The sequence below is a fragment of the Chrysochloris asiatica genome, unplaced genomic scaffold, assembly GCF_000296735.1.
Source record: "Chrysochloris asiatica unplaced genomic scaffold, ChrAsi1.0 scaffold00282, whole genome shotgun sequence".
Taxonomy (NCBI): domain Eukaryota; kingdom Metazoa; phylum Chordata; class Mammalia; order Afrosoricida; family Chrysochloridae; genus Chrysochloris; species Chrysochloris asiatica.
In genome coordinates, this window is record NW_006408800.1 from 2,393,576 (window position 1) to 2,416,822 (window position 23,247).

At 36.6% G+C, this 23,247-nt stretch overlaps 1 protein-coding gene across 1 annotated transcript in view; it reads left to right on the forward strand.

Moving 5' to 3' along the window:
* Positions 1–23,247, forward strand: part of LOC102815532 (ATP-binding cassette sub-family A member 13-like) — an 857,870-nt gene that overhangs the window by 56,804 nt on the left and 777,819 nt on the right. Inside the window, exons 2-3 of the mRNA XM_006874535.1 lie at positions 16,792–16,885; positions 17,581–17,704. Coding sequence (XP_006874597.1) covers positions 16,792–16,885; positions 17,581–17,704 — 218 coding nt within the window. The remainder of the gene's footprint in view (positions 1–16,791; positions 16,886–17,580; positions 17,705–23,247) is intronic.

Sequence of the window (23,247 nt, forward strand, 5' to 3'; positions counted from 1 at the left end):
TATTCTTTGGAAATCATTAAATTATATATGATTAATAATTTTTTTAGTAATCACAGTGGTTCTGAATAGGGCTCCGAACCTTAAGGTCAGCGGTTCTAAACTACCATATGTTCCATGGGAGAAAGATGAGGCTTTCTGCTCCCGTAAAGATTTACAGCCTCAGAAACCCTGTACAGGGTCACTATGAGTCGGAATCGACTCCACGGCACATAATCACCACCACCACCACCAATCCCTCCTCTGTGTTTCCAGCCTTTGTATTCCAACCACTGGAATTACCATGTTTGATCAATTTCAGAATCAAGAAGCTTGTAGAATTCTTCAATTTCATCATCATTGGCTTTAGTGATTGGTGCATAAATTTGAATAATACTGGTATTAACTGCTATTCCTTGTAGGCTTACTGATATGATTCTATCACAGACAGTATTATACTTCAACATAGATCTTGAAATGTTCTTTGTTATGAATGTGATGCCTTTTCTCTTTAATTTGTCACTCCCAGGATAGTAAACCATTTGTTTGTCAAGTTTAAAACGGCCAGTACCAGCCCATTTCAGCTCACTACTGCCTAGGATATCGATCTTTATGCATTCCTTTTCATTTTTGACAACTTCCAATTTTCTTAGTACATTTTGTGTTCAGATTATTAATGTATGTTTGCAGCTGTTTCTTCTCATTTTGAGTTGAGCTTCAGCAAATGAAGGTCCCTAAAGCTTTATTCCATTCATGTCTTCACAGTTAACTCTATTTTGAGCAGGCAGCTCTGCCCCAGGTGTATTTTTATCACATTCCAATCTGAGTGACTCATCCTTGGGCACTATATCTGACAATATTCTTATGCTATTCATAATGTCTCCATTCATAATGTTTCAATAGTTGATATTTTGGTGTTATCTGACAGTGTTCCACCTCTACTACTTAGTCTGAAGCTTCAGCTGAAACCTGTGTACTGTAGTGACCATACTGGTATTTAAAATACCCATGGCATATCTTCTAGTATCATAGCAACACACAAGCCACCACAGTAGGACAAACTGGCAGATGAATGGTGGTCCAATTCATAGCAATTCTGCATAAGGTTTCCAAGGAGTGATTAATGGGTTTTAACCACTGACCTTGTGGTTAGTAGTCCCGTGTTTATCTTATCTTACAGTGACATACCATAAGTCCTGTAAAACAGGATGCTCTGTTATTTGAACTTTGTGTGAATACCGTATCATAGGCCTTTTTCTTTAAACATCTTGAACAAGCTTCGTGACTTAGCAGCAATCATGCTAAACGTGATTCACTTTTGTTTTTGGTCCTCAATCTATGTCATTATCAAATTTTCCATATTCTTTATATCCAATTTATCCATGTAAGTCCCTCGCCCATTTTTATTAACCTTGTAGTTTTCACTGGAGCCAACCCTTTAATAGTGTAGATAATTTTTTCTTTGTTTTTAAAGATCATCTAGATTGTTGAGTGTGACATGCCTTAACCGCCAACAATAACATTCACTTATTTTCTACCTTCCTATTGTTTAGTAACCTTTTGTTTCACTTTCAAAGTAATACTTGCTGCTGCTTCCACTAGCAAAGTTTTACTTTGGGAACCACCATGTGCTTCTTGTTATTATTTTCAAAAGAAATTAAACAGAGAGATAATGTTATATTCAAGACATATAAGTTAATAACATAAGCACTGATTATGACTATCAAGAAATATGCATTATAGATATATGCCTGGTACCACAATCACTTTGTATACAATAAACGTGAAATATACATGTTTTGTGCAGGAAGCTGTTGCATTTGATCTATCCAATTCTTAGACCAGGATTTCTGAATTTCATTATAACCTTATGAGCAGATAGATGAATATGTAAATATGTTTGGATGTTGCCCAAATGAACATTATGCAGCTCATGAATGCATAGCAGTTACCAAGCAAAATAAATCCACATTAAAACACCATATAGTGAAACTTCAGTACAAATAAGTCAAAAGCATGTCAACAGCAATTCAAAAACAAAAAAAGACACATTATTTCAAAAGAATAACTAGACCATCAAAAATTTATAAAAGGCAGGAAACCAGAAGACAGTTAAATATGTTCAGAGGGCTGATAGAAACTCTTTCAATCTGAATTACATAGACCAAAAAATTGTCTCTCAATAATTATAGTAAAACATTTTAAAATTAGTCAGTGTTAAAAATTTAAAGTACAAACGAAGTATATGAGCTTATTTAAGCAATTATTCTGCATGTCTGCAAGGAGACCATTTTGATTCTAAAACAGACAAAAGGCTCTATGAAAGGAAGTTACAATGAGAATTAGAGAAAATGATTATTGAAACCATATCTGCCTTTCTGAGATTAGCTGACATCAGTTACTAGGTGGTTTCTTGTGGCCCCAGTTTCTTTTGAAGTTGCCCAAAGTTTTGGCACAAGATTAACCTGAAACAGATTTCTGGTTATCTCAGGTCTCTTATCCCATAGGAGATTTAAAATTTTATATTACCTGTCTCCACACTATTTATTTTTATCCAGTTTTTGTTGCATTTCATATTGATTGGTGATTTTTGCAAATATTCCTATACAAGGGATCTTCAAAAACTTCATAGAAAAATATAATTCATGAATAATGGGGTAAAATGGTGACAAGCTAAATGCCCATCAATGGAAGAATGGATAAACAAACTTTGATACTTACACATAATGGAATGCTATGCAATATTGAAGAATAATGATCAACCTGGAGGGCAATATGCTTAGTGAAATTAATCAATCAAAACAGAACAAACATTTTATGAGATCACTATTGTAAAAAGTCAAGAAAAGGTTTTCACAGTAAAAGAAACACTCTTTGAAGGTTACCAGGAGTGGGAGAGAAGGGGGAATAATCCACTGACTAGAGGATTGTTGTTGTTAAGTGCCATCGAGTCAGTTCTGACCCATAGCAACCCTGTGTAGGATTTCCTAGGAGAAGCTGGTGAGCTTGAACCACCAACCTTGTGGTTCAAAGCGACTTTTCAGTCTTATGCACTATTTCTCCTTTTGTGACTGACTAATTTCACTCAGCATAATGTCCTCAAGGTTCATTCATGTTATGCGGTGGCTTGTAGCTCCCTTGCTGTTCTTCAAGGTAGCATTGTGTGTATGTACCACAGTTTGTTTATGCATTCTTCCATATATGGGCACTTAGGCTGTCTCCATCTTTTTGCTGTTGTAAATAGTGCCTCTATGAACACTGGTGTGCATATACCTACTAGTGTTATGGCACGTATTTCTTGTGGGTAAATACCAAGTAGAGGAATTGCTGGATCATAAGGTATTTCTATTTCCAATCTTCTGAGGAAGCGCCATATTGCTTTTCAGAGTGGTTGGGCCATTTTGCAATCCCACCAACAATGTAGGAGGGTCCCAGTCTTTCCACATCCTCATCAGCATTTATTGTCCTCTACTTTTTAGATCTTTGCTGTTATTGCTGGTGTGAGATGATATCTCATTGTTGTTTTGATATGCATCTCTCTGATGGCTAGTGATCATGAACATTTCTTCATATGTTTGTTGGCTGCCCAGATCTCTTCCTGGGTGAAGTGTCTGTTCATGTCGTATGCCCATTTTTTAATTGGGTCATTTGACTTCTTATTGTAGAGGTGTTGTAGTTTCCTATATATTTTAGAAATTAGTCCATTATCTGATGTGTCATTGCAAAATATTTTTCTCATTCTGTGGGTTCCTGTTTTACTCTTTTGGTGAAGTCTTTCGATGCACTTAAGTTTTTAATTTTTAGTATGTCCCAATCATCTATTTTGTCTACTTTTGTTTGTGTAATTTTCAAAATGTTTGGTAGTCTATGTATGCCCTGAGTTAGAGCCCTCACATTTGCCCCTATATTTTCATAGATGACCATCATAATTTTGGGATTCACATTTAGGTCTTTAATCTATGTTGAGTTGGTTTTTGTATAGGGCGTGAGGTAAAGGTCTTGTTTCAATCTTTTTCAAATCGATTTCCAGTTCTGCCAGCACCATCTGTTGAAAAGGCTATATACCCTCTCCATGCAATATACCTAGGCACTTTGTTGATAAATCAGTTGGCTGTATGTGGTTGGTTTAATTTCTGGATTCTTGATTCTGTTCCATTGATCAATGTATCTTTCATTGTACCAGTACCAAGCTGTTTTGACCACTGTACCCATGTAATAAAATTTGAAGTCAGGGAGTGAGAGGCCTTAACCTTGTTCTTTTTCTTAAGCAGTGCTTTGCTTATCCTGGGTCTCTTTCTATTCCATATAAAGTTTGCAATTCTCCCCCACCCCCATCTCTTTGAAGAATGTTGTTGGAATCTGGATTGGGATTGCCTTATGTGTGTAATTGTTTTGGGCAGTATTAACATTTTCACAATGTTTTGTCTTCCTATCCAGGAGCATGGTACATTCTTCCATTTTTGTAGGTCTCTGTCGGTTTCTTGTAGTAGTGTTTTGTAGTTTTCTTTGTATAAGTACTTTGTTTCTCTGGTTACATTTATTCCTAGATATTTCATCCTTTGGGTGGCTATTGTAAATGATATTGCTTTCCTAATATTCTTTTCAGTGCTGTCATTATTGGTATAGAGAAATCCAACTGATTTTTGTATGCTGATCTTATATCCTGCCACTTTGCTAAATCTTCCAATAAGGTCTAGTAGATTTTTTACTGAGTCTTTGGGGTTTCTATGTATGGGATCATATCATCTGCAAATAGAGAAGAGTTTTACTCCCTCTTTGCCAATTTGGATTTCTTTAATTTCCCTATCTTGTCTGTCGTATAGCTCTTGCTAAGACTTCCAGCACAATATTAAATAGGAGTGGTGACAAAGAGCAGCCTTGTCTGGTTCCTGTTCACAGAGGGAAGGCTTTTAGTTTCTCTCCATTGAGAGTAATGTAGGCTGTTTGTTTTGTATATATGCTATGCTCTTAATTATGTTGAGGAATTTCCCTTCAATTCCTACTTTGTTGAGTATTTTTACCAGGAATGGATGTTGGATTTTGTCAACTGTCTTTTCTGTATCAATCAATATGATCATGTGGTTCTTTTCTTTTTTCTTATTTATATGGTGGATACTGTTGATCATTTTTCTAATGTTGAACCATTCTTGTATCCCTGATATGAATCCCACGTGATCACGATGTATTATCTTTCTATGTGCTGCTTGATTCTGTTGGCTAGGATTTTGTTGAGAATTTTTGCATCTATGTTCATGAGGGATATTGGTCTATCTATAATTTTCTTTCTTAGTGATATCCTTCTCTAGTTTTGGCATGAGGGTTATGCTTGCTTCATAAAATGCATTAGGAAGTTTTCCATCCTTTTCTATATTCTGGAATAATTTGAGTAGAATTGGTGACAGTTCTTCTTGAATGTTTGGTAGAACTTTTTATTATATTCTGTTATTATCCTTTTGATTTCCTTTGGTTCTGTTGTGACATCACCCATGTGGCTCTAATGCATGTTATGTGTGTATTCTCCTTGTTTTCTTTTGTTAGGTTTGCCAATAGTCTCTCAATTTTGTTAATCCTTTCAAAGAACCAGCTTCTTGTCCTGTTGATTCTTTCTATAGTTTGCCTGTTTTCTATCTCATTTATTTCTGCTTTAATCTTTATTATTTCTTTTCTTTTGGTGGCTGTAGGTTCCATCTGTTGGTCTGTTTCTAATTGTTGGAGATGCTGTGTTCATGTGTTAATTTTGGTTCTTTCTTCTTTTTGGATGTGTGCATTTATTACAATAAATTGTCCTCTCAGCATCTCTTTTGCCATGTCCCAAAGATTTTGGTGTGTTGTGTTTTCGTTGTTGTTTGTTTCTAGGAACTTTGTGAGTTCACATTTCATTTCTTCTACAACCCAGTTGCTTTTCAGCAGGGTGTTATTCAGCTTCCGTGTATTTGACTTTATTTCCTTGGTCTTTCTATTGTTGATTTCTAGTTTGATAGTATTGTGGTTTGAGAAGATGCTTTGTAGTATTTTGATATTTGTAAATTTATGGAGATTTGTTTTGTGGCCTAAGACATGGTCTATTCTGGAGAATGCTCCATGTGCACTAGAAAATAATGTGTATTGTGCTGTTGTTGTGTTGAATGCTCTGTACACATCTATGAGGTCCAGTTGGCTGATTGTGTTGTTTAGTTTCTAAGTGTCTTTGCGAAGTTTCTTTCTTGTTGTTCTATCCATTTTTGAAAGCAGTGTATTAAATCACCCACGATTATTGTAGATTCGTCTATTTCTTTCTTCAACTCTATTAGAGTTTGCTTTATATATATTGGAGCTGTTTCATTGGGAGCATAGATATTTATTATTGTTATGTCATCTGTTTCAATTGTCCCTTTAACCATGAGATAATGTCCATCTTTATCTTTTATGATGTTTTTTGCCTTAAAGTTTATTTTATCAGAGATTAGTACTGCCACTCCTGTTCATTTTTTTTAAATTGCAATTAACTTGGTATATTTTTTTCCATCCTTTGAATTTTAATCTGTTTTTGTCTCTGTGTGTAAATGTGTCTCTTGCGGACAGCATATAGAAGGATCTTGTTTTCTTATGCATTCTGCCATCCTCCATCTCATAACTGTGCATTTAATCTGTTTACATTCCATGTAATTATCAATAAGTATGGATTAATTTCTGCCGTTATGTGTTTGGGTTTTTTTTGTGTGTGTGGTGTTGCTGCATTCTTTGTTCTGCATATCTTCCTGTGCTGAGTTCATGGTTTTTGTGTTCTTTCTTGTGAGTTTCCTCATAGTTTTAATTTTTCCATGTTCTTCTTGGATTTTCATTTTCTTGGTATGTTGTAAAGTGTTAATTTTCTTTGAGGTTACCTTTCATTCCATTAACTCTTCCCTCCATTTATGGTTGTTGTTGGTAAGTACCATGGAGTCAGTTCCGACTCATTGTGTCCCTGCACAGGGATTCCAAGGTTGTAAATCTTAACGGGAGCAGAATGCCTCATCTTTCTCCCACAGAACCACTGGTAGTTTCGAACTGCTGACCTTGAGGTTGGCAGCCTAACTTGTAACCACTACACTACCAGAGCTCCTTTTTCCCTCCATTTAGTGCAGTCTATTTTGTTCTGTAATCTACCTGACCCTCTTACCATCTGGATCTCTATTCCTTCGTGTTTACCATCTTTCACATTGTAATTGTGATCATAGACTGACCTCCCATATTCTCCGAGTTTTGTTCTTATTGTTTTGTTCTGTTCTCGACTCTTCCATCTGTTGATTTAGTTCTGGAAGGTGCTGCCATGTATGTCAATCTCTGGTTGTTGTCTGTTCTTGTTGGTTCTCAGTCCACAGAACTCCCTTAGGATGTTTTGTAGCTCAGGGTTGGCTTTGGCAAAATCCCTTAGTTTCTGTTTACCCTGGAATGTTTTGATTACACCGTCATATTTGATTGATAGCTTTGCTGAATAAAGGATTCTTGGTTGGCAGTTTTTTTATATATGTCTTCCCATTGCCTTCTTGCCTGCATGGTTTCTGCTGAGAGATCTGAGCTTAATCTGACTTGCTTGCCTTTGCATGTGACACTTCCGTTTCCCCTAGCTGCTTTCAGGATTGTCTCCTTATCTTTGATTTTGGAAATCTTGATTTTGATATGTTTTGGTGATTTTCTTTTGGGGTTTGTTGAGCTTCCTGAATGTTTATCTTTTCACTTATCAGGATGTTAGAGAAATTTTCTTCGAGCAGTTCTTCAACTATTTCTTCTGTGAACTTGTGTGATTTTCCTGTCATCTTCTTTTGATTTTTCTTACATCATTCAATATTTTGAACATGTTGTTGATGTTAAGTGTTGTCAAGTCAGTTCTGACTCATAGCAACCCTATCTAGGGTTTCCATGTGGCTATTCATGGGTTTGAACCACCAACATTGTGGTTAACAGTCCAGCGCATAACCTACAATACTACACCAGGATGCCTAGAACCCATCAGTATTACAACCTCAGACTTAAATTTTTTCTTCAGTTATTGCAGCTTGAGAAATGCTGAATCTATCTTTCCCTTTTTGTTTTCTAAGTCCAGGTTTTTCACATTTCATTAAAATACTTGACTTTGTCTTTTTGATCTGCCCTTTGAAATTTTTGGTTTAGCATTTACTTCCTCATTTCTCCCAGTTGCTTTAGCTTCAGTACATTTAAGAACATGTTTCAGAATGATTTCTGGCATACATTTTTGTTTTTCTTTCTTTCCTGTGATTTTAATGACCTTTTGCTTTCTTCCAATATGATGTTTTGAACATCGTCCCACAACTCTTCTGGTCTTCTGTCATTGGTGTCTAATTCACCAAATCTTTTCTTGAGATGGTCTCTAAGTTCAGGTGAGATACATTCAATGTCATATTTTGGTTCTTGGGTACTTGTTTTAATTTCCTTCAGCTTCTACTTCAACTTACATATGAGCAATTAAAGGTCTGTTCCACAATCTACCCTGGCCTTGTTTCAGCTGATGAAATTGAGCTTCTCCATTGTCTATTCTCACAGATGTAGTCAACTTGATTTCTGTTTATTCTGTCTGGTGAGGCCCATGTACATGGTGGTGGTGATGGAATCATTTACATGGTTGTGTGCAATGGAATTAGTTTCAACTCATAACGACCCTGTATAAGGTTTCAGAGGATGTAAATCTTTATGGGAGCAGAAAGCCTCATCTTTCTTCCTTGCAGTGGCTGGTAGATTTGAGCTCCTGACCTTGTGGTTAGCAGCACAATGCATTTAACCCCCTATACCACCAAACTTCCTGAGGTCCATGTGTACTACAATCATCCCTTTTGTTGCTTAAAAAAGGGATTTGCAATGAAGTTGCTGGTCTTACAGTATTCTATCATGGGATATCCAGTATAATTTCTATCACTAAGGCTGTTTCTAACTAGTGATCCTTCCTCATTGTTTCCAACTTTCACATTCTAATCACCAGGAAGTTACAGTGCATCTTGACTACATGTTTGATCAAAGTTCAGGTTGAAAAAATTGATAGAATTATTCAATTTTATTATCACTGGCTTTAATGGTTGACGAGTATATTTGAATACTAGTCATGTTACTGGTCTTCCTTATAGATGTATGGACATTATTCTATTACAGACAGCATTGTACTGCAACACAGGTCTTGAAATACTCTTTTTGAGAGTGACTATGACACCATTTGTCTTCAATTAGTTTTTTCTTGCCATAGGAAACCACACGATTTTCAGATTCAAAATTACAAATGTCAGTTCATTTTAGCTCACTAATGCCTAGGATATTGATCTTTATGTGTTGACAACTTCCTATATTACTAGATTCATTCTTCATAATTCCACGTTCCAATTGTTAATGGATGTTTACAACTGTTTCTTCTCATTTTGAGTTGTGCTCTATCAGTAAGTGAAGGTCCTGAAAGGTTTGCTTGAGTCACACCATTAGGGGCAAATTTACTTTTACTTTACTTTGAGAAGTCAACTCTTCCCCAGTTGTATTTTGTATTTTGAGTGCCTTCCAACCTGAGGGGCTCACCTTCCACCACTGTTCATAAGGTTTTCAGAAGCTAACTATTTAGAAGTTGTCTTTCTCTCTTTCTTCCTGTCTGTCTCAGTTTGGAAACTCTACTGAAACCTGCCCATCATGAGTGACCCTGCTGGTATTTAAAATAGTGGTAGAATAGCTTCCAACATCATAATAACATACAAGCCACCACCGTATGATAAACTGACAGAAGAGTCTTGGTTACTAGTTTATTATTTAAATACTATCTTGCTTCCTTTTTCTCTTGTGGGTAATCCTCCCTTTATATAACTGAACCCTACATTGAAAGAGTTCAGGATTTCTTTCTGTTGTTTGTTTTGATCATCCTCATTTCCTTTTCTCCACACAGTCTTAGAAGATTTTTTTTTTTTACTCTCTGCCAACAGTGCCCCAGAGGCTTGGTGTGGTGCTGTAGTACTGGATTGTAAGGTTGGTTTGAACCAAAAGGTTTGTGGTTCAAACTCACCAACTGATGGAGAATATATTGATTGTTTTGGGTTTCCAGGTCATCTTAACTGGATATCATATTTTTGGATCATAATTTCCTTCTTTTAGGACTTGGTAGATATTAATGTATTTAGCAGTGAAAGTCTTAAGTTTCTGTTTGAGGTCAGGTAAGGTTTTGTTCCCTTTTAATTAATTGCTTATCTTTCTGGATACATGAACAGTATTCTTCCTTCATCTTTGAAGGTTAATAGCTTAATTCATATATGACTTAATGGAAGCATTTGAATCAGTGTTTTCTGAAATAATATGTATTATTTCAATTTACAGATAAAGTCTTTTTCTGCACTTCCAGGGAAATCTGTGCTACATCTTTGAGCATATTTTTTGTTTTATTTATTTGATTCTCTGTGTCAGGGTTGTCAATTGTCGCTATGCTCATTAGTCTTGGTTTTCCAAACATATTAGCTTTCTTTCCTTTTTTTCTTATTGTAATAATATATATAACAACAAAATACTTGTCTTTTCAACCATCTTTACCCAGCCCCACCAACCATACCCACCACCACCACCATTTACCAAATCTTTTTTTCTCTCTCTTCTTTCCTTTTTTCTCCACTCCCTTTTAACTTATTTTATTTATAGTATTTTGACTCTTGTATTCTAGATGTTTATTCCTGTTTGAATTATTTTTTATATGAAAGAATTCTGAAAAATTTATTATTCTTACTTGCATTTCTTTCTTTCTCAGTCATGCTCTATGAAATAGATGTCAGTGTCTGTCTTCACGTTCCTATTTTAGCTTGTTAGGTTCCCTCTGGTATGTTTTGATAGCTGTCATGTGCTTTTTCTTGTCATATGATACATATTTGAACAGCTCTTCCCAACTCTGCCCAGGTATTTGTAGGATAAGCACTTGGCCAGCACAGTTGGTGGTCCAAATTCATCAGCCGCTTTTTTGGAAACCCTATTTAGGGTTGCACTCCTGGTGTGGTGCTGTATGATCAGCACTAGACTGCAAACCACAAGGTCAGCAGTTCAAACACACCAGATGCTCCTTAGAAACCCTATACAGTGTCATTATGAGGCACAACCAATGCGGCGGCACTTAACAACAGTGAGCCAGGATCAACTTGATGGCACGTAACAACAACTCTGTTCAATAAACTGAGAGTAAAATTTTCCTTCTAACTCTTGTGTGATCTCTGAACATATCTTGTGTGTTCCAAGTTTCTATGTTGTTGTTGTCGAGTGACACACCAGTTTTCTATAGCAGGGTGGTTGTGGAGATGAGTGGGGGAAATGTTCTGAGATAGGATGGAGTCTTTATTAGAGTAGGCTCTGTGATCCCTTTGAAGTTCTGTTAAATATTTGTATCATGTTCACTCCATCCAGTTGGGGAAATTACTTTTAAACTTTGGATTCTTTTCATTCTTCTGTGTTGTTCCAGAGGCTTCTCCAAGTCAGCCTTGTTGTTCACTGTCTTTGTCTTAGTTGATCTCTCAGCAGCAGAAAAAGATCAGGAAGAGAGCCTTACCTTCTATAGATGAGGGCCTTGAAATTCTTTGGAAGTACTTTGGAAATTCTGGACTTTTCTATTGGGCTGAACTCTAGAAACTTATTTCTTGTTATTTTTTAAGTTGATTTGATTAGATCAAGAATGAGTTCTTTGATAGCTCTATGTTGCTCTTTCTCTTTCTCGGTCCCTCAGCCCTTCATCTTCCTTTCTTTTCTTACCTACCTCCATGCCCATTTTTGTTTGGGAGAAGAAAAATTATGAAGAAGTTTCAATATGCTCTTTGTATCCAGGAGCCCTTTACAGCTATATGTTTGTATAGATGTATTGCTGGTGTGGCACTGTAGGTTAATGCGCTCGGCTGCAAGATTGGTTTAAACGGCAATGTCAGTGCCTCAAACTCACCAGCCGCTCACCGGAAACACTATACAGGGTAGCTATGAGTAGCTGAGAACTGACTTGAATGGCACTTAGCAACAACAACAACAACAACAACAGATATATTGCTAATATCTCAAAAAAAAAAATGCCTTCTGATTTCAGCTGTACTGATGGAATGCAGGAGTCGTTTTAATTACTGTTTGGGATAGGGTGTAAGGGCATGGGGAATGGGACAGGAATCTAACACCTATTAAAGCTATGGTGGGAGGTTTCCTGGGTATTTGAAACTTAAGCTGTAAAGTTGGGCATTCTTGCCTTTTCCTGTCCCTCCTAGGACTCTGCTGGAAGAATGATGGGCTTTGTGGTTGTTGGGGGATTGGCCTTTGTTTTGTAAGCACTAATCTGTTTAGCTGGTGATTGTTTTTTTGAGAGGAGAGCATCCAGCATTATTTCCTTCCAACTGCCTTTGTGAAGCAATTTTGCCAGTATTGGCTTGGGCCAATTCCTAATGCTAAGACGTGTTCAGGGTCTAGAGTGTAGGAGCTAGATAGACCTAAGCACTTAAATTAACCAGAAAGCATTCCAATTGGACAGGGATAAGATTAGTCATGTTAAGCAAGATTCAGTGACATATGAGAAGAGAAACATGATAAAAAACTGAGATGATTTGAAAGAGAAGGCTGCTTTTAATGAACACCTGCTGAGATGTCCCCTCATGAAAGGAGTTGATTCACTGACTCACAATGAACAATGACACAGTGGAATGGGGATATAGATGCATTTCTCCTGAATGGCGTAATCTCAGATTCAAAACACTGGAAGGGTTTCCCTGTTTTGTGCTTTCCTGAAGGAGCAAAGATTGATTAGCTTTTATTAAAAAAACAACAACAGATTTGTTTGTTTTGATTTTTAGGTGCCATTGACTATCTGATTTTATTTTAAGATCTTCAGAGGAACTTCTCAAAACTTGTATAAGATGTACCTTTTTTTTTTTTTTTTTACAAAATTATTTCTATTTGTACTAGAGATTTGTCTAACATTTTTTATTTGATCTAGAAAATTTGACTGGAAGATAAATAAAAATGTGTAATTTCAGGGTTGCCACTGGCTATTTAAGTTAGCCTTGACAGAGTCTTTAAAAAATTATGTTATCTTTATATATAGGGAAGAAATCAAGATGCTATAAACAAAAATGATGGATAAATTACATAAGCAGTTTATATAATAAAAAGACATAAAATATTGTTGAAAATATTTGTAATAAATAAAGTCAAGGGCTGAATAAAAAAAAGAACAGAAAATAATTATTTACAAACCAGTTAATAAACAAAAACTATTTAATAGAAAAATAGGTACTGGGAAGAACAGGTAATTAACATATAAGAATTATTATGCATTTAACTTTTGTGAAATACATAAAATAACTTTATGTTATCATTTTGCATATTCATTTGACAAAATTTTGATTAAAAATTTAAAGTTTAATCTTAAATGCTATGGTGGTGGTGGCTGTGTGCTGTGGAGTATGTTCCGACTGATAGTGACCCTATACAGGGTTTCCAAGGCTGTAAATCATTACGGGAGCAGAGAGCCTCATCTTTGGCCCATAGAAACAGCTGGTAGTTTTGAACTGCTGACCTTGCGGTTTGTAGCCCGATTCGTAACCACTTTGCTACCAGAGCTCATGTAAATGAGCCCTGCTTGTATAATGGTTAAAGTGCTGAGGTACGAGCTAAAAGGTTTGTGGTTTGAACCTACCAGTTGCTCTTGGTAGAAAAGAGCTGGTGATTTGCCTTCCAAGAGATTGCAGCCTAGGAAACCCTATGAGAGCAATTCTATTCTGTCATATGGGTTGTTAGGAGTTGGAATTGACTTGATGGCATACAACAAAACAATGGAAAATGTGCTTCAAGTAAGATCACATTGAATAGATCACATTTTGTTTACAGTACTGAGTTAGGTTTTGGATTGCTAACTGTAAAATTAGTGGTTCAAACCAAACTGCCCCTCAGCGGGAGAAAGATGAGGCTGTTTGCTCTCACAAAGATGTACAGCACTGGAGACCCTTGGAAGCAATTCTGTCCTGCAGGGTAGCTGTGAGTTGGAATCCACTAGGTAACAGTGAGTTTGGTTTGGGCTATCCAAATTAGAAATTATACACACTTTGAGTCACTAATCCTATTTAGGAGTTTTAGCTCATAGATATACTTACAAAAGTCAGTTAAATATGTAAATAAACTTTATGATAGCACTGACACCCTCCTCCAAGAAATCATGAGTATTTTCATTATTAGGGGATTGGTTAAACACATCTGTAGTGGAATGTGACATAGCCTTAAAAAGAATGAGACAGATTTATAAGAGAAAAATCAAATTATGCTTACATATGTTTATTTTTGAATGAATTACAAAAAATTGTTGAAATAATGTATCCTTTCTGTACTTAAAAGCTTTCCTAACTACAAAAGCAAAACAAAAGGAAAACAAAACAACAACCCAGGACCCTTGAATTGATTGAGACTCATAGCGGCCCCATGTGTTACAGAATAGAATTGACCCATAAGATTTCCTTGACTGTGATCATTAGGGAGCTCTGGTAGTGTAGTGGTTACGAATTGGGCTGTGAACCTTAAGGTAAGCAGTTCGAAACTACCAGCTGTCCCATGGGAGAAAGATTAGGCATTCTGCTCCCGTAAAGATTTACAGCCTTGGAAACCCTGTACAGGGTCACTATGAGTTGGAATCTATGAGTTGGAACTGACTCCATGGCACATAACAACAACAACAACAACAACATGAGTTGGAAGTGACTCTACAGCAGTTAACAACAACAATGTTGGGGAAAAAAACAAAAAAAAACCCATTATACATTTTTGTTGGTGCTGTTGTTAGTCTTCCCCTTCCCTTGTTTTAACTGATGATATGGAGTTTTTCCACCATCACTTTCCACAGATGTAGTCAATTTGATTTCTGTGTCTTCCATCTGGTGAGGTCTCTGTTTATAGATGTATTTTATGTTGTTTAAAAAAGGTATGTGCAATAAACAAATTATTGATCTTGTAAAATTCTATCATGTGATCTCTAGCATCATTTCACTAAGGCCATATTTTCTAACTACTCATCCTTCCTCTGTTCCCAACCTTTGAATTCCAATCATCAGTAATTATCAATACATCTTGATTGCATGTGTGATCAATTTTAGACTGAAGAGGTTGATAGAATTCTTCAATATCATCAATTAGTGGTTGGTGTATGCATTTGAATGACAGTGGTATTAACTGGTCTTCTTTGTATGTGTATGGATATTAACCCATCACAGACAGCGTTGTACCTCATGACTTATCTTGAAATGTTCTTTTTGATGATGAATGCAACGCCATTCTTCCTCAACTTGTCACTCACAGTGTAGCAAATCATGGATTGTCAGATTCAAAATGGCCAATACCAGTCAATTTCAGCTCACTAATGCCTAGGAGACCTCCAACAAGATGGACTGGCCAGGTGGCAGCATTGATGGACTCAAGCGTGGCAACAATAGTGAGGTTGGCCCAGGATCAGGCAGTGTTTCGCTCTGCTGTGCATAGGGTCGCTATGAGTTGGTACCGACTCGATGGCACCTAACAACAATGCCTACGATATTAATGATAAATTCCATTTAATTTTTGACAATTTTCAATTTTCCTAGAGTCATACTTTGTACATTCCATGTTCCAATTGTTAATGGATTTTTATAGCTATTTTCTTTATTTTGAGTTGTACCCCACCAGCAAATGAAGGTCTTGAGGGCTTTACTCCATTCGTATCATCATGGTCAACTCTACTTTGAGGAGGCAGTTCTTCCCCAGTTACCTTTTGAGTACCTTTCAACCTGAGGGGCTCATCTTCCGGCACTATATCTGACAATATTCTGGCGCTCCTTATCAGGTTTCAGTATGAGCCAAAGTCAATAGAAAATTATGAATCATAAAAACAAGTGCAAGACTAATGACAAAAATAATCTTATGATAATTCACAATTTTCTGTAAATTAACTTTAATTTGGATAAACTTTGCAGATGATGTTTATTTCCCAGAAAAATAAGCTTGGGGTACTAATAACAGTTTTGTTTTTATTTTGACTTTGAATACTTGTTATTGTTGTTGTTAAGTGCCATCAAGTTGGTTGCGACCCTATATAGGGTTTCCAAAGCGTGGCTGGTGAGTTTGAACTGCCAACCTTGCAGTTCAAATGGCTTTGTAGTCTGGTGCATTAACCCACAGTACCACCCCACCACAAATTATTGTCATCCTTTTTGGTAGCTGTTTTGTAGTTTGTATCAAGAAATTTGACCCAAGTTATCTCAGGATACTCCATTCTCAAAAAGTTGTTCAAGAGAACAACTATTTATACATAAAAAACATTCATTGATAAAATGGGCATATGAATTATGGTATATCCATTTGGCAAAATGCTATATATATAGTAAAATAATAACTATGAGTATCTTGTGGTAGTATTGGAAAACATTTAAAAGCTGAAGCTAAATAAGCATGTGCCTCCACTAATTCACGTAAAATATTAATTTTGTTGGAAATATCAGAAATGTAAAATATATTGAAACAAAAATAAGTAGAGTCATTGGAGTGTGGGAAATGCAAGCAATGTTAGTTAATTTCTTTACTATTCTAAGGACAATAAATTAAAATGGGAGGAAAAAGGCACGGAGCAGATGTTGGGTGTGGTGGGAAGTGTGGACAGTGTGAGAACTTACTGGGCCCTTGTCATAAATGATTTATTCTAAGAGGGGCCACTGTCATCTTTACCAAGTTTATACTAAACATGACAATGACCTCCTTTACAAAGGATTATTTGCTTTAAAAAGATGAGGTAACTTACTGCTTCACTATTTATTCAAGCATTTTTTTTTTAATTGTTGTTGTTATTAAATTTCCTAGGTTCTCTCCCTGGCTGAAATTCTTTGGCCATGTATCCTGTTCATGATTCTGACAGTACTTCGTTTTCAAGAACCTCCCAGACACAGAGATAGTTGTAAGTTTCACTTTTAATTATACTTCTAGAATGTTAAACTTCTATATAAAAATGCAACTTTCTCTAATCTGCTCTTTATAAACTCTTGAATTCTGAGTTCCTTATATTATCACAATAACAATATATCTGGGATATGTGCCAACAGGTGTCATTATAGACTTTTTTCAAGAACGATATTCACATATGTATACGAAATCTAGGAAATCTATAAATTCATCCAACCAAATGCATTCAATTTGGGGCATAAGAATACATATCATCATTGTTATTGTTAAGTACTGTCGAGTTGGTTCTGACTCACAGTGACCCTGTGTAGGGTTTCTGAGGCGCAGCAGGTGAGCTTGAACCACCGACCTTGCAGTCTAGCACGTTAACCCACTGCGCCATACCAGGACTCTATTTTTCATATTAATTATAGATAATTCCTGACTCTGTCGTAAGTCAAATAAACACCTTTTATTTTTTTCTTTCTAGTTTTCATAAGCTGCTTTACGGCAGAGTTTAAACAGCAAATCGTATAACATAACACCTGAAAGTAATATCTGAGTGTGATAGCATCAGCAAATGAAGCTCTGCAACACTGTATGTAGCTTATGTTGCTAACTGTAAGATGTATAAAACAAATGAACAAAAAAAATAAATGATGGTTGAAATTGCAGCTCCCCATAAGTTTTATGACTCGTTTCTTCTTCCAGGTTACTTACAAGCCCGGGACCTGCCGAGCAGAGGTATTTTCCCCTTTGTCCAAAGCCTTCTTTGTAACACAGGCTCACAGTGCAGGAACACAAGCTTTGCGCCACCTGCTGAGCACCACTCTCGGTAAGAGTAAAGACTCACTAGTTTCTGATAGTTAAGAGACTGTAAGACCTATAGTATTATGAACTAAAATAAACCGTTTTCATTAATTTTAAACATAATAATGATTACAACGGATGATTATTTTCCAGTAGGGGATCTTTCCACTCCTGTTTTAAGAATCACAGAGTAAGTGCTGATTAGTAAAAAACAAAAAACAAACATTTGCATATCATACTTTGTCTTCTGTAGGTTACAACTTTTACCTGAAAACTACTTATGTAACAAAGTTTTCATTAGTGCCAATACCCCAGCCAAATACGTTTGAGTCACTTACTGGATTTCCCGTAGTGTGCTATTAATTGGCCAGAATCTGCTTCTGAACTGAGATAAAATGACAGCAGTGCTCAACCATCTGTGAATTCTTTCTGGTGGTGGTGGTCGTGTGCGGTGGAGTCGGTTCTAACTCATAGCGACCCCGTGTAGGCTTTCCAAGGCTGTCAATCTTTACGAGAGCAGAAAGCCTCATCTTTCACCCATGGAACAGCTGGTAGTTTTGAACTGATGACCTTGAGGTTAGCAGCCCGACTTGTAACCACTATGCTACCAGAGCTCCTTTAATTTTTATATAACTCCCTAAATTAACTGTGTTGTTAAAGAGCCGTCCAGTCAGTTCTGACTCATAGTGACCCTGTAAAGAGTTTCCAAGGAGTGGCTGGTGAGTTTGAACCACCAACCTTGCGATTCAAACTGACCTGGAGGTCCAGCGCATTATCCTGTGCACCAAGACTCCTTCCCTAAATGAACTTGATGGGAGTTAAGTCTGGTTCTGGTTATCTCAGTGCTAATTCCTGCTTGTGGCTGCTAAGGCTTTAATTTGCTTTGAAAATCAAGAAAAAAGAAAGAGGAAGAGCTAATGGGGGCAAGTGTCAAAGAGGGGGGGCATTGAAGAACCCTGAAGCTTTTAGGTACTTCCTTCAGGTGGAGTTAGAAAAGAAGAGGAGTGACTATCATGAGAGTTTAACTCTATTTATTAGGTCTGAATGATGTAGATTTGTTTTACCTGCTCTTACTGGTTACAATCGGACTGTGAACCCAAGGTCAGCAGCTGCTCCGTGGGAGAAAGATGAGGCTTTCTACTCCCGTAAAGATTTAAAGCCTCGGAAACCCTGTTCAGGGTCGCTATGGGTCGGAACCGGCTCGACAGCACTTTAACAACAACAACTGGTATTGAAAGAAGCTTTGTTAGCATAGTGGTTATGAGTCAGGCTGTTAACCTCATAAGCCAACAGTTCGAAATTAGCAGCCGTTTCACCGGAGAAAAGGGAAGCTTTCTTTTCCGGTAGATTTACAGCCTCCGAAACCCTACGTAGGGTCGCTATGAGTCAGAACCGACTCCACGGCAGACCATCACTGGTATTTAGCAATCTTGTTGTTGTTAAGTGCTGTAGAGTCGGCTCTGCCTCACAGAGACGCTGTGTAGGGTTTCCAAGGTTTGGCTGGTGAGTTTGAACCGCTGACTTTTCAGTTTAAACCTACTGTGATCCTGTGCCCATTAGCATTTCCGTTTATGTCTTTCTTATGTCTCTTTATTACTTGTAACGGGAAATTTGAATGATGTTGGAGTGGAAAGAGTTGGGCTTTGGAGCCAAATATACTACTCTGCTACCTTTTAGTTCTGTGATTTTGTACAAATTACTTACCTAACCCATGGCAATGCAACAGAATGCCGAAATCATCAGACAATACCATTAATAGTGTATGCAAGTAAAATCTTGCTAAAAATAATATAAAAAGGCCTGCAACCGTTTGACAGAGAAGTTCCAGAGTTCAAACTGGATTCAAAAAAGCACCTGGAGTGAGGGATGTCATTGCTAACCTCAGATGGATCTTGGCTAAAAGCAGAGAATACTAGAAAGATGTTTACCTGTGCTTTAGTGACTATGCAAAGGCTTTTGATTGTGTGGATCATGACAAGCTCTGGACAAGATTTCAGTGTGTAAGTATTCCGGAACACTTAATTTTACTCATGAGGAACCTGTATATAGACTAAGAGGCAACTGTTCGAACAGAACAAGGGAACACCTTATAGTTTAAAATTAGAAAAGGTGTGTGACAGGGTTGTATTCTTTACCATATTTATTCAAATTGTATACTGAGAAAATAATCTGAGAAACCGGATTATATGAAGAAAAAGTGGCATCAGGATTGGAGGAAGATTTATTAACAACCTGCAATATGCAGATGATAAAACTATGCTTGCTGAAAACAAAACAGAGTTAAAATGCTAACTGATGAAGGTCAAAGACCACAGCCTTCACTATGGGTTGCACCTCAATGTAAAGAAAACAAAAATCCTCACCACTAGATCAATCAATCAATAACATCATGATAATTAGAGAAAAGATTGAAGTTTTCAAAGACTTCGTTTTGCTTGGATCCACTATCAACACATGAAAATAGCTGTCAAGAAATCAGACAATGTATTACATTAGGTAAATCTGCTGCACAAGACCTCTTTAAAGGGTTGAACAGCAAAGATTTAAGTGTGAGGACTAAGTTGCACCTGACCCAGTCCATGGTATTTTCAATGAATAAGGAAGTGAATAAGGAAGACTGTGGAAAAATTGATGCATTTGAGTATGCTGTTGGGGAAGAATATTAAAAGTACCATGGACTGCTAGAAGAATAAACAGATCTGTGTCAGAAGAAATACAGCCAGAGTGCTCCCTAGAAGTCAGGATGGTGAGACTTTGTTCATAATGCAGTTTAAAACAAACTGAATTGCTTCTGAATAAATAAAAGAAGAACATAATACCAAGTTATTATTTCAGGGGAAACTCATCTTGAATTACAACAATCTCTATAATCTGATAATTCTGTGGTTCCCAGGAAATTCTCATGTGTGGGTGAGCATGATAACTTGAATCATGGTTCACAGACTTTAGAGGTCAATTTTAACATTTTATTGGAGTTATCTTGACAGAGTTGTAAGAACTGATTTCTTGTGCATTTGGAATCCTGACTGATTTGAGTGAAAGTCCATATTTTAAAAGGTTCACTGAAGTGTACTAGTTGTAGTAGCAGAAGATGACCTGGACCAGAACTTGGCCACCTGGTCTCTACAGTGGACACTGGCATTGTCAGTCCACTAGCTTTTAGCAAATTCGCTTCAATTCTCTTGGCTTCATTTCTTCCCCTTTAAATAGTGTTGATACCTCAAAGTACTGAATTAATTTTGATCATCAATAAATGTTTGTTGAACCTACTTTGATTTCATTATGCCAAATGGCTCTGAATCAGAGTGACCTTATGTACAAGGTTAAGACTAAAAGAACTGCTACTAGTGTTCCAGATCCTAAATATATATGGGTTTATCGTGGACAAAATGTGTTAAACACATCTCTGCAGTCAGTGGATGGCTGCAGAAAAAGTATCTCCGTCATACACTTGTCTTAGCCTCATTGTCGGTTTCCACTCATAGCAACCCTCTATAGGGTTTCTGAGGAGTGGCTTATGGGTTTGAACCACTAACCTTGCAGTTAGCAATCCAGTGTTTATCCTACAGTGTCACACCAGGACTTCTAGTCTCATTGTTGTTGTTAAGTGTCATGGAGTCAATTTCATCTCATAGCGACCCTGTATAGGATTTCCAAGGCTTTCAATGTTTTTATGCAAAAAGAAAGTGGCTGGTGGGCTCAAACTACCAACATGTGGTTCATAATTTTGTGCTTAGCCTATGGAGCCACTGTGCTTCCCTCTAGTCTTATTGTTGTTATTGATGTTGCCCGGTGCCATCGAGTCGGTCCTGACTCATAGTGACTCTAGGTATGAAGAACTGACTCAGAATGAAGAACTACCTGGTTCTGCGCCAACCTCACAATCATTGCTATGCTTGAGCTTAATGCTGCTTCCACTGTGCCAATCAATCTCACTGGGGGTGCCTTCAATAAAAAAAGTCCAATCTAATAGTGGCCTACAAGTGAACTGCTGGGCCAATTAAATTCAAGGCAGAAGGTTATGGAGACTGAATATTCTTGATAAATTTCACTGAAGGGCACAGGATAATAATGGAGGGTTATTATGAGGAAGTTTTAAGAAAATTGAAAATCACATTGGTGAGAAAAGGGCCAGGAAAATTGTGCTGAGATTTTTTTTTCCATAGTGACAATTCACCTGCTCATCCTTCAAAGGTAGCAAAAGGGCTGTTCTATGAGAATTCCATTGGAAAACCTTATCTCATTCATGCACAGCCCTGATCTTGACCTTCCAGACCTTTTTGTTCCCCAAACTCAAAAAATATTGAAGAGACTACCCAAACTGCCATTTTGACATGGTGTAAATCAAAGAGCACAGAATCCTTGGAGAACAGATAGAAGAATAGAAAAACACTTTCAGAAGTGTACAGACCTAGATGGAGGTTATGTTGAGAAAAACATAGCTTCATATTTTGATATTTGTGTTCAAGAAAGGTTTTTTTTATGGTTTTATAGCATTATTTTTTTACTTGCTCTCGTATAATAGAACAAAATGTTACCTGATCTGGAGCTAGCTTCATGATTTTTGGTGTATTGGAGTGCATTGTTGTGGCTACTCTCAGAGAGGACTTTGTGTCTCTTTATTGTCCCTGAAATTTACTAGCTATGATGTCCTTTACGAAGTAAGTATAAGTTTTAGACAATATTCTATTATTCATAGTGATTTTATTATTGAAATTTTGGAATTGCATCATTAAACAGAAAGCTAGTCTGTCTTGGTCTAGAAGCTCCACTGAAACTTGTCCTCTATAGGTGACCTTTCTAGTATTTGAAATAGCGGTGTTATGGCTTCTGACACCATAGTACCATGTAAACCGTGACAGTATGACACATGGACATACAGAAGGTGGAAATTCATGACAGAGTATGGTATTAAATGACAATGGGGAAACGATTTTTACTATCACAATTTATCAGTGAAACTTTGTATTATTCCATGTTAGATTTACTTGTTACAAACTGCCACTTCATTTTTACAGTTCTCTAAATTGTAAAATATAGGAATTGAGTTTTTTTTTTTTTAATCAAAACATTCAGTAATTCCTAATCGAAAAAAATATTCTTCCAATTTCACTTTTTAAAAAATCTTAGATAATCTAAATTTAATTGGACACTTATTTACACTGACAAACTTCTGGTAACTTTTAAAATGATTTACTATTTTGTTTTAAATTAGTACTTTCTGATTAAAAATAAATTTCTACTTTTTTCAAATTAGCAGCAGACAATGTGAACAGTCTAATTTAAAAGGTCATGAGAATATTTTCTCTTGTGTACTTGACCAGTTAATATTGCTATTATTCAAATTTACTCAGCAACTACAAAAGCAAATGAAAAAGAAATTGAAGAATTCTACTAACTTCAAGCTGAGGGAACTAAAGAAAAAATTCAAGCCTCGACTTTCATTATTGAAAGATTCTCTGGGCAAATTATTGAATGATGCAGAGGGCATCAAGAAAAGATGGAAGGAATACACAGAGTCATTGTACCAAAAGGAAATGGTTAGTGTTCAACCATTTCAAGAGGTAC